This window comes from Dendrobates tinctorius, unplaced genomic scaffold, assembly GCF_039654945.1.
Source record: "Dendrobates tinctorius isolate UK_male_01 unplaced genomic scaffold, ASM3965494v1 ptg000070l, whole genome shotgun sequence".
Taxonomy (NCBI): Eukaryota; Metazoa; Chordata; class Amphibia; order Anura; family Dendrobatidae; genus Dendrobates; species Dendrobates tinctorius.
The window spans coordinates 74,519,897-74,532,756 of NW_027361738.1; the positions used below are offsets into that span (position 1 = coordinate 74,519,897).

Genomic DNA, 12,860 nt, shown 5'->3' on the forward strand with positions numbered 1-12,860 from the left:
GGTGAATCCGCAGGACCAAAGCGCAGGCAAAACCGCAGATAATCCGCAGGTCTTTTGACCTGCGGTTTATCTGCGGTTTTTGCAAAATCCGTGCGGATTAATCCGCAGCGTCTGCACACACCCTTATAAAGAAAAAAAACAACAAGGCAAGGCTAAAACAAAAAACAAAACAAAACATGCAGCTCTGTTAAATTGACGTAGGATGTAGATAATAACATACATGGGGGAGGGGGGGCAGCACTGGACCCGGGGAGAGTGAGTAAAGGACATTTGTGAAACCTCATTAGATGGGAGCGTCTCACCTTCTGATGAGGTCCCAGTATTTCAGCGTGTACCATGTCGCTATGCTCGCTCGCTCCAGGTGGGTCCCGAGTTTAGGAGGCCAGTAGTGCTCCAGGTAAGGGGCAGGGCCGCCAAAGTTGACGTTGAGCTGAGACGGCGTCCGCACGTCCAGATACGCTGCATTCAGCCACCATTGCTCCAACTGTAAGAAGACGACAAAGGTATCAAATGCTGGGATTCCTAGAGGCTCCCATTGACTGTATACAGCGGTCGGCCCAAAGCTGCATCTCCTCCCTATACACGAGAGCACCCAGCTCCATCCAGCCATCATATTAGGAAGAGGGGAGTCAGCCCACACCATGTCTTATTACGCCCCCTTCTTTCAAGCCTGCCTGATTTGGTGAATTCCCAATTCTAGATCACCTTTTCTTCTAACTCTACATTGTGCCGTCCCTCTGTTATTCCTCTGGAAATGAATGAATAAGAATCGACAGGGTGTGTCCTTCCCTACAAACTCGGATTGGCCAGTGTCAAACAAGCTCTGAGGAAATGGTAACGCCCAGTTATCAATTAATTCATACAATTCCAGCAGGAATAACAGGGGAACAGCAGAGCACACCGAAAGACCCCATTGTAAATCACTGGGGTACATCAGGCGCTATTGCTATGTGTACGACTGATCTACAACTGAAGATGTATCATACTCCTCGAATATACAGAGCCTGACGCTGGTTTACTGTCATGGCCGAAAGTGTTGGCACCCTTGAAATTGATCCAGAAAAACGACCAGGGAACATCAAGATCTCTGGAGATGGACTTATAACCTTGACAACAATTCACAACAATTTTGGTTCTCAAGTCCTCAGACAGTTCTCTTCTCCTCTTTCTGTTCTCCATGCTTAAACTCAACCTCTCCAAAACTGAACTTCTTCTGCTCCCGCCGTCTACTAACCTCCCTAAATCTGACATTTCCCTCTCCGTGGGTGGCACCATAATAACACCTCGGCAGCAGGTGCGCTGTCTGGGTGTTATGTTTGACACCAATCTCTCCGTCACATCCCATATACAATCTCTTGCCCGCTCTTGCCGCTTACACCTAAAGAACATCTCTAGAATCCGCCCTTTTCTCACCATGGAAACGACAAACACCCTCACTGTAGCATTGATCCACTCCCGGCTGGATTACTGCAACGCTCTATTAATTGGCCTCCCCGTCACTCGACTCTCCCCTCTCCAGTCCATACTTATTGCAGCAGCCAGGGTTGTCCATCTGGCCAATCGGTACTCGGACGTGTCCGCTCTTCGTCAGTCATTACACTGGCTGCCCATTCATTATAGGATCCAATTCAAAGTACTTGTTATCACCCACAAAGCTCTCCACGGTGCGGCACCCCCCTACATCTCCTGTCTATCGGCCTAGCCGATTGCTGCGCTCTGCAAACGACTTTCGACTAACCTCTGCAGTACTCCGTACCTCCCACTCCCGACTCCAAGACTTCTCCCGTGCTTGCTCCCATCCTCTGGAATGCTCTACCCCAAGAAATTAGGACTAACCACAATTTGCACAGTTTTAGGCGCTCCCTCAAAACACATTTGTTCAGAGCGGCTTATCACGTTCACTAATCAAAGTCATTCTATGTGTAAGTGTGCGTGTGTAGCCCATTCACTATCTCCATCCATCTCTGTAAATACACCATTGTAAATACACCCCTGTACTCTGTATCTCCCCCACCTCATTGTAGATTGTAAGCTCTCTTTAATTATTGTATTGTTAATGTTGTTATGACTTGTGTTTTGAAACTGTTAAACTGTAAAGCGCTGCGGAATATGTTGGCGCTATATAAATAAAGATTATTATTATTCTTAGCATGGCACACACAGACACACAATGCAAAGATTGAGGCCACTTCTCCTGTTTTTATCTGGTTTCAGGTGTAATTTTCATATTGCCCACACCTGTTACTTGCCACGGGTGAATTTGAATGAGCATCACATGCTGGAAACAAAGTTGTTTACCCACAATTTTGGAAAGGTGTCAACAATTTTGTAGGTTTTGTGTAAAATTATGTCCAATTTGCCTTTCCCTTTGATTTTTATGTTGCTCCAATACTCACAAAGGAAATAAACATGTGTAGAAGAAAACAGGTGTAAATATAATAATTTTCTGGGAGAAATGCTTCATTATCTGGAACAGTTTCAAGGGTGCCAACATTTTCAGCCATGACTGTATATATGAACCCATTTAAATGGGTTTGTAGAAGATTAGGAAAACTTGGCAGCCTTCTTCAGGACCCGGTGATTACAGGCCACTGAATGATAATTGCAGCTCAGTCTTATTTATATGAGTTGCAATACTGGACACTGCCAAAAAACAAGTGCGGCGCTGTTTTTAAAATAAAAAAATAAAATAAAAACACAGCCAAGATCTCCTAACTCCATACAGCCCTTTTTATGTATTCTGATGTCGGCCCCGTCCTGGCATTACAAATGACTGTGCAGGCCCGCGGGACTTCAGATGGGGCCACTGTGCAGGCCCGCGGGATTTCAGATGGGGCTAGGTGTAAGAGACACAGACCGTGATGTTGAAGAGTCCCGTTTCCAGGTCACAGAATATAAAGTGGCCGGTCATTAAGGTTTCTATTACAGGACACAATGGAGAGACCTGAGAACATGAAACGGAGGAACCCCGGTGGTGTCAATGAGCCGCACAGGCAGCTATGCCCAGGTGCAGAGGAATTACACACCGTACATGTAGCAGAGCTGACTTGGTCACTTTCAGTGAGTTTTCTCTAAGTCGGAGATTCCTGACTTTTACAGGGGTAGTATGATTTCAGGTGTCTCATAGGATGTCCACTGGACACAAAAGTCATTAAACCCTTTTTAAAGGGGTAGTCACATAAATAACAATATTCACAGGATAGGCGATTTATATGATTGGACCCCCATAAATTACAAGCCCAGGGGTCCTAAAGTTCCCTGTGTGAATAATGAAGTAGTGAGTATTTTGCACACTGTTTACTGACTCATTACACGCAGCCTACTGACGCATTTCACATGCAGCCCACTGACGCATTTCACACGCAGCCCACTGACGCATTTCACACGCATCCCTCTGACGCATTTCGCACGCAGCCCACTGACGCATTTCGCACACAGCCCACTGACGCATTTCACACGCATCCCACTGACGCATTTCACACGCAGCCTACTGACACATTTGTCCCACAGCTTACTGACAGTTTGACACATTTTGCATACGTTTAATGACTCGTTACACAGCCTGACGCATTTTGCATGGCTTCACTCATTTCGCCGTTTAATGATGGATCTTGCACATAAATTACCGACGTGTTTTGCACAGTTTGTCCTGATGCGGTTCGTACAGTTTGCTGACTGATTTGGCGCCCAGTTGCTTTGCACCATATGACCCCATATTGCTGTCTAGGAGATGAATATACGCGGACACTATAGCATGTGCCATCCTATGGGAGAGGCTCTCCGTCCTGGCATATCACGAGCGTCCTGATTGGGAGAAGTCTCTATTTGTTCTCAATAGTTAAATAAAAAGGTCTTCATCCACAAATCCATGACAGATTAATCCTGTATAATCGTGACATTCAAAGAAAGTAAAAACAAAACAATTCACTGTTCATTCTGACTTAAGGCTGGGAACCGTTAATTACTGATTACACAGCTATTCTGGCCTGGATTTCTAGAATAAGTACATCAGCCTCATCAAGTCTAAAATATATTTAATAGTGTATGCTGTTTGTATTGTAATATTTGATGACAGATTCACATTAACCAAGTCCATATTTGTTTTTTAAAGGATGGATAAACTGGTGAACTGCTTCTATAAACGGCCCAATGCCGTAACCCAATTAATATGCTTCCCCTGGGCTGGCGGAGGATCGCTGTTTTATGCACAGTGGGGACGTTTGTTAGATGAGTCCATTGAAGGTTTGTGTTGTGCATTATTACATTGTTATATTTAAAACCATTTTATATATAGAATAATTGTGCATATATAGCTGTGTCCCATCCTTATCTTCTACTTATCTTGATTTACATCCTGTATTATACTCCAGAGCTGCACTCACTATTCTGCTGGTGCAGTCACTGTGCACATACATTACTGATCCTGAGTTACATCCTGTATTATACTCCAGAGCTGCACTCACTATTCTGCTGGTGCAGTCACTGTGTACATACATTACATTACTGATCCTGAGTTACATCCTGTATTATACTCCAGAGCTGCACTCACTATTCTGCTGGTGCAGTCACTGTGTACATACATTACTGATCCTGAGTTACATCCTGTATTATACTCCAGAGCTGCACTCACTATTCTGCTGGTGCAGTCACTGTGTACATACATTACATTACTGATCCTGAGTTACATCCTGTATTATACTCCAGAGCTGCACTCACTATTCTGCTGGTGCAGTCACTGTGTACATACATTACATTACTGATCCTGAGTTACATCCTGTATTATACTCCAGAGCTGCACTCACTATTCTGCTGGTGCAGTCACTGTGTACATACATTACTGATCCTGAGTTACATCCTGTATTATACTCCAGAGCTGCACTCACTATTCTGCTGGTGCAGTCACTGTGTACATTACATTACTGATCCTGAGTTACATCCTGTATTATACTCCAGAGCTGCACTCACTATTCTGCTGGTGCAGTCACTGTGTACATACATTACTGATCCTGAGTTACATCCTGTATTATACCCCAGAGCTGCACTCACTATTCTGCTGCTGCAGTCACTGTGTACATTCATTATTTTTATTAATCTAGTTTACATTATCAACAATGAGGCTGTAATTATTTTTTACTTGTAGGAACCTCCTCGTATTATGTATTGGTAGATTTTAAAAATACAGAGTAGATATATAGCAGCTGCTGAACTCGTAGTGCAGTGATAACCATCAGATGGCGCTGTACATAACATGTCATACAATGATTTATGTGGACAGTTGTAGAGGTTTATATTGAATTATTTTATTTTTATATATAATACTGTGCAAAAACTTTGGGCAGGTGTGGAAGAATGCTGTAACATAACGCTTCTACTTTTGAAATCATTCTTATTAGTGAATATTTATCAATTAACAAAATGCAAAAATCTAATTAAGATCAATATTTGGTGACCAAGGTAAATGGCATCAGTTGGTCTAGGTACACTTGCAGCCACAGTGAAGCATGGTGGAGGCTCCTGCAAGTTTCTGGCTGCGTTTCAGCAAATGGAGTTTGGTCAAGATTATTGGTGTCCTCAATGCTGAGAAATACAGGCAGATACTTATCCTTCATGTAATATCAGCGAGGCGTCTGATTGGCTGGTTGTTTGGGGGTCATTTTCCTGCTGCAGAATAGATTTGGAGCCAATGTCTTTGATGACGATTTTCAGGGTCCCGGAGGTCATTATCCGACCTCCACAGAGCCATGATCTCACATCATCCAGTCAGTCTGGGATCACATGAAGAGACAGAAGCGACATCCACAGAAGATCTGGGGTTAGTTCTCCGAGATATTTGGAACAACCTCCCTGCCAAGTTTCTTCAAAAACCGTGTACAAGTGACAAGTACCTAGAAGAATCTATGAAGGCAAATATTGATCCGATTAAGATTTCTACAAAATCGCCTCCATTGTTTTCTCACCCTCCCTCCTTCAACATTCGGTCTGTGACATTTTGATTAATTAAATCTGTAACCTAAACTAACCTTATTCCTACCTACGTTATGCTCCTCACTACTACCTCCATCTTCCTGGGTCTACTTGGTCCTTCTTTAAGGGATGTTCCCATTAAAAAAAAAAAAAAAAAAAAAAAAAAAAAAAATCGCACATCACCTGTCCATATTTTATTTACTTTATAGCCTTCAACTTGATCTCGAGCCATGGCCTGATGGACGACCGCTCTGTAGGAGGATTGATCTTGTGCAGCTTAGATAGGGCCACCAGGGTCTTCTCCGCCGTTATCTTAATAGTAACAAGCCATTGGTTGCTGCTCTTCCTCTTCACCTTGTTCCTTCTATTCTCCCGACCAGGATGTCCTTCTCCAGTGATCGTTCTCTTCGCATGATGTGTCCAAAGTTGGCAAGTCGTAGCTCGGTGATCTTTGCTTCAAGTGACGTCTGGCTTGATTTTTTTCCAAAATTGATTTGTCTCTTCTGCTGCCATCTCCATGGTATCGATAACCTCCTTCTCCAGCATCACATTTCGAAGGCGTCGATTCTTCTTCTGTCTTATTTCTTTATCGTCCATCCGTATATTAAATACAGAAATGACCAGACTATGTGCGCAGTATGGCCAATGCTCCATTCACTTTCTAAGGCAGCGGTGAGATCCCACATGTGCACTAGACCTATAGAAGTGAATGGAGCCACCATCACGTATATGCTCCATTCACACTGCCGACTTTGGGACATCTTTGTTAGTGATAATAGCAGATGCCAGTGATCACAACCACAGCGATTATTCATTTATTGCCTATGAATAAGTCATCAATACTGTTTACAGGACAATTTTAATTTACCGAAGTGCCTGTAATTTGGGGCTAAAAATCATTAAAAATTTGCACCAATTTGCATTTACAGGCTTCTTCGTTTCCTGCACACTCAACTGTGATGTGGTATAGGGTCATAAATTAGCTGGGAGGAGCCCAGAAAAAGAAAGACAAGGAGAGCTCGCTGACAGATTCTCAGTTAACTCATTATGCAGCCAGAAACAGACAATGCAAAACAGAAGCTATAGAAGGCAAACAGTGCAACATTTTTAATAGAACCAAATTGGAAAATTATTAACATTAGATACAAGAATTTAAAGTTAACAAAAAAAAAAAAATGTTCCTAGAAGGTGCAGTTTCATTCAGAGTCAGTCTCGGTGTCACTACTGGGTGTAATACTAGTGACAGTCAGACAGATCTCGAGTTCCTTACCTTACAATGTAAGAAAATCCGTCTTAAGGAGTAGGGGATTTTCTATAAGACCAAGTAATCTGACACTGATCCTGGGACAGAGGAGGCCCGTACATGAACTCGCCATGAATTGTGCTTCTATATCTATGACACGGATGCCAAAAGTAAAAAATCTAGATCCACCGTGAAACATACAATATAGGGGCTAGTTTATAAAAGTCACATTTGTGAAAACCCGATATCAGTGCTGCATTAGATTGCTACCTCCTCTGCCAAGTGTGTGCATCCTTGCTGGCACTGTACATTGCAATTTTTTTTTTTTTTTTTTAATGGAAACGAGCGTATTTTTGGGCTAAAGAGCATTTTTGCAATATGATTTAAAGCAAAAAAAAAACATTTTGATCCTTTTAGATTCTACATCCTCTATGAATCACAGTACATACCTGGCTGCAGAATAAGTGCCAGTGAATCTGTAAGTGAGCCGGTCTGACAGCGGGGTGTGTAGCCCTTAACTTATATCTCCTGAACTGGTTTCTAAACTGGGCTAAGCTCAGAATGAGCTCACTGACTGACACACTCACTTTTATCTCCATCTGTAGTCTGCTGTGTACAGTGACACGTAAAGGCTTCAGAAGCCAAACAGTTAACCGATGTGCACAAAATACAATAGTAAGTGTGTGACGAAATGCAAATCATATGCCCTACAAGAAGAAATCTCACAATTAGATAGAAAGTTAAACATTCATAGGTAAATAGCTTACAAAAAATACATATTATTATAGTGTATACACGCCGATTCCAGGGAGTAGTGAGCACAATGAGTGGGTATTGGGAGATGGGGGTGTATATTGATAATATTAAGTTATAAGGCAAATAGATATTCAATATGGGGGATCAATAAACACACCAATAATTACAAAATTATACATTGTGTAGATAATTCTTCATTTGTGGGCGCGTTTCGCACATTTGCTTCCTCAGGGGGGACCCAAGTGCTGACTACTCCCTGGAATCTGTGTGGTTCTACTATGAAAATACATTAATATATGGATTTTTGAGCTATTTAATAAACTTTTGTTTTAATTATCTATATAAGAAGGCAAACCGTGAAAATATTCATCCAAAACCTATTGCAAAAAGCCAAACGGCTGTCCGAACCTTCTGCTCTGCCATGCTGCCCGTAGGACCCAGCAGCATTAGGAAGGAGTGCATTGCAAAGTTACTAGTTTTTACAAGAACTGTGCAATGTTATCCATGCAAGATGAGGCAACTTCTTTAAGATAAAAAAAAGCAAAAACAAAACAAAAAAAACAAACAAACAAGCACACACCCTGACGGTGTTCGTACCTTTGGAGTGAATGGCATTGTAAAAGCACTTAATAAAGGAAGAGAACCTACCCAGTTTTTCCTTGTTCTCGCCCTTTCCAATAACTTTTGGTGAAGTTCTTTGCCTATTCCATTTCCAAAATCTTTCACAATCCTACAAGTCATCTTGTATTCTTCTTCATTGAGAAAGGGTTTAACTGAAGAAAAAAAACAAAACAAAAAAAAAAAACCAGCACATGTGAACGATGACGTAAGACAGGATACTTGTACGCCGACTCTCATGTGTCCAATAACGGGCCACAACGCAGCTGCCACGTGCAGGAGAAACACGGATCTGTACTCACATCCACATAATTAGTAGTAAGTAAAGAAAGGTAATCTTCTGAATAATGAGGGTCCCGGGGAAAACTGAATATCCCGGGGACAGAATAATCTGGACATATATATTCCCTCTAGAGTGACAGAAATTACGGTATATTGCCAGTCATTAGAATGAGCTGTGAGACATACTGTCATATCTGTCCCTATGAAGCAAAACAGGAACTTTTCTTCATGTTATCACCCTCCTTCCCAATCACAGCCTGTTAGGGTCATCACTCCCTTAGTATAGTTTCGAATAACCTCAGGGGACAGACATCAACTTTTTTATGTTAACATCCATCTCAGTGATCACTGCTTGTCTAATACTGCCATCTGTGCAGCCAAGGAAAGATACAGGAACCTATCACCCCCCCCCCCCCGTTCCCATCACAGCCCTTTATGGTAATCTATCCCTCCCTCGGTACAGCTTCTAGCGACCTGGGAAAATGGACAGAAACTTTTTTTCATCCCTCTTATTAACCAATGCTTGGCTATTACTGTCATCTCCCCCCTGTACAGCCAAGGAAGGTACAGGAACTTTTCTTCAGGTTATCGCCCTTCTTTCCAATCACAGCCTGTTATGGTCACCCTAAACTTAGCAAAGCTTGCATTGACGTGGGGAGGTCGGGGGGGATGGGGTGAACAGAAACTTTTTTAAAGTTATCATCCATTTTGTTAATCACTGTTTGGCTAATGCTGCCATCTTTCACCTGTACGGCCAAGGAAGATACAGGAACTTTTCTTCAAGTTATCACCCCTTTCACAATCACATCCTGTTACAGTTATCCCTCCCTTAGTACAGGGTTCAGTAACCAGAGGAAATGGATAGAAACTTTTTTTAAAGCCATCATCCCTCTTATTAACCACTACTTGGCTCATACAGTCATCTCTACCCTGTGCAGCCAAGGAAAGATACAGGAACCTTTCTTCAAGTTATCACCTTCCTTTCCCATCACAGCCGTGCACAGTAATCTACCCCCCACAGTACAGATTATAATGACCTGGCAAATTAGACTGAAACTTTTTTTTCATCCCTTTTATAATCAATAAATCTCTCTCATGTGCTTTCTTCAAGTTATCACCCCCCAAGTTATCACCTCCCTCAGTACAGCTTCCAGTGTCCTGGGAAAAGGGACAAACTTTGTTTTTCTCATCTCTATTATTAATCAATGCCTCGTTATTACGGTCATCTCCCCCTGTACAGCCAAGGAAGATACAGGAACTTTTCTTCAGGTTATCACCCATTTCACAATCACAGAGAATATCTGCTCTCTCGGTTTGTCCTATGTAGGGGACAGATCATGTTTTCGTTATTATAGTTGAGGGGAGATGGGCGATTACTTATCAATTTCATGTTAGTTGACGGAGAGCCAAGTCAATGACATTTTTGACTGATGTTTTTACATGATGACATTTGCACTTGGACCTTAAGGATTACAGCTTTTCAGGGTGTCTTACACATACACTACCTGATTCACAGTACTTAGACAAGGACTCTTCAAGGGGAGGAACAGGGAGCGGAGGGAGAGTGTCCTGGTACTGAAACGTCCTCTCTTCTACAGACCCAAACACGCGGTTCTCCATGATGATCAAGAGTCAGTCATCTGCGGGAAAGGAGGATAACTATGAGCTAGGATACAATGCAATATTTATGTTTTTACTATAATATTAAAGTGGTTGTCCACCCAATTATTTTGCATTTGGGGATTAAAATCATTTTTGCATTTGGGCTCTTTGTTTCAAGGCACAAGGGGCCCAAAATCTGGTACAATGAGAGACCCTGAGAAGCAAAGAATTTGGAAAAGTTACAGGACTTTATATGAGGATTTATTCTGGCCTGGATTCAAGTTAATCTTTTAATAACACCAAGAATTTCTCAGAAATTCTTCCCGGCACCGAACGGCCGAGACATACCAGCACTAAGAAGTGACATTTATACAGATGACAATGTTTCTTCCATACAGAGAGCAGCACAGCGCGCCTGCACCGCGTCCTGCAGGATGATAGTGTGACAAGCTGCTCAGCTGTGACCATGAGTGGCTGCAGTCCAGACCCTGGCGCACTCCGCTGATAAGACTCGTTAATAAAACATTTACAGATATCAGCGGTGACTGTATCCAGAGGAAAACTGGACTCTGCCCCAGATACGGGAGCTCGGCGTCCGCCCTGCAGACATCTGGTTATCTCAGTGCGTACCACGCAAAGAGTAAAATCCACCCTGTGCCCACTGATTACTGGGTGACTGCCGTGAGCCCGCTGCCACCGATCCCTTCCTGCAATCTGACCCGATTTATAACAAGATGCCCATAGAGAGAAAAGGGGGTAGCTGGAGCTTAGCACGCTTGCAATGTAAGAGTCCATGGGAGGCAGAACCAATGTGTGCCATCTCTCCAGCAACAATAGAAGGTAAAAAAGGAAGGAGAGAGGCAAATCCAGCAGCTAAAATAAACATTGATTATATTTAACAAGACATAAAAGAAGACATGCAAGGTTAAAAAACTGACGCGTTTCTGGCATCCAAGACGCCCTTAATCATAGTAAGCTGTTGCCAATGGTCCGGCACCTGCACAGGCAGCGCCCGATCAGAGACAGGTGCCCACAGCCAGCACTTTATTGTAGCGAGAAACCGACGGGGGCCGGGCGGGCGCAGCGAGAGATCGACGGGGGCCGGGCGGGCGCAGCGAGAGATCGACGGGGGCCGGGCGGGCGCAGCGAGAGATCGTCAGGCACAGCAAGAGACCGACGGGGGACGGAAGGGCGCAGCAAGAGACCGACGGGGGACGGAAGGGCGCAGCAAGAGACCGACGGGGGACGGAAGGGCGCAGCAAGAGACCGACGGGGGACGGAAGGGCGCAGCAAGAGACCGACGGGGGACGGAAGGGCGCAGCAAGAGACCGACGGGGGACGGAAGGGCGCAGCAAGAGACCGACGGGGGACGGAAGGGCGCAGCAAGAGACCGACGTAGGCCAGGTGGGCGCAGCGAGAGATCGTCGGGCGCAGCAAGAGATTGACGGGGGCCAGACGGGCACAGCAAGAGATTGACGGGCGAAGCGAGAGATTGACGGGGGTCGGGCGGGCGCAGCAAGAGATTGACGGGCGAAGCGAGAGACTGACGGGGGTCGGGTGGGCACAGCTTGTGTGCCTATATACCCAATGCCAGTCCATTTACCAGACTGGACTCTCCCACATAATGACCCGATACCCGGACCTTACGTTTTCTGATCCCTGTGTGGCTCACGCTACATTCTGACTTTGGTCGTGTGACACGAGTTTCGCACAGTTGTATCTAATGATCGTCACTGCGGCTGCACAGGACTTAACGGGACTGCGCTGCTGCCAAAATGTCCATTCCCGATGGAATTTTGGGTGCATGTTGCATGCGATTTGTCATCATAGACCACAGTGTAAGTCATGTGCCGGGTTAAGAGTCATATGGGCGGGGCCGGGCTCCTGAGGAGTCATGCAGCCTTCATAAACTGTGAATACAGGTGCGTGTGGCCACAACCTTCTGCATTACTCAGGGCCCATAGTAATGTGCGCTCATTCCTGGTGCATGATGGGAGAAGTTTCCATATATTAAGGCTGCATGCTACAACTTTTTATGCCACTTAATACAGGGTTAGTTATGCGCACACCAGCACGGAGTGGAGTTGCCCTTTAAGTCAGATCCATAATAACAAAAATGTCGTAAAGTGACATGTAAAGCTGTGTCGTACACCCGACAGTACACACCCTCCGTATAAGCCCGGACCCCGAACCTACCTGTGTCTCAGTCTCTATACCGAGCTCCGTCCGCAGCGTTCACCTTTACCCTGGATTACTTCCAAGTACAATACTACGGTACGCGGTATAGGACAAACATCCTCACTGTGCTGTGATTGCACAGCCAGAACTGACATGTCAAGCAAAAATCCGCCCACTGGGCGGAGTCAAGTTCTACGATTGGATGTCAGGTCTGGCT

At 44.3% G+C, this 12,860-nt stretch overlaps 1 protein-coding gene across 2 annotated transcripts in view; it reads right to left on the reverse strand.

Moving 5' to 3' along the window:
- The window catches only part of CROT (carnitine O-octanoyltransferase), a 34,643-nt gene extending 21,865 nt beyond the window's left edge, over positions 1-12,778 (reverse strand). Inside the window, exons 1-4 of one of the 2 annotated variants that reach the window (XM_073581922.1) lie at positions 12,662-12,778; positions 10,369-10,503; positions 8,612-8,736; positions 303-484 (exon numbers count right to left, since the gene is read on the reverse strand). In XM_073581922.1, coding sequence (XP_073438023.1) covers positions 303-484; positions 8,612-8,736; positions 10,369-10,483 — 422 coding nt within the window. In that variant the 5' untranslated portion in view covers positions 10,484-10,503; positions 12,662-12,778. Of the gene's footprint in view, positions 1-302; positions 485-4,847; positions 5,896-8,611; positions 8,737-10,368; positions 10,504-12,661 lie in introns of those variants that run through there. The other variant, XM_073581923.1, reaches the window with a different exon arrangement.
- Between the last annotated feature and the right edge of the window lie 82 nt (positions 12,779-12,860).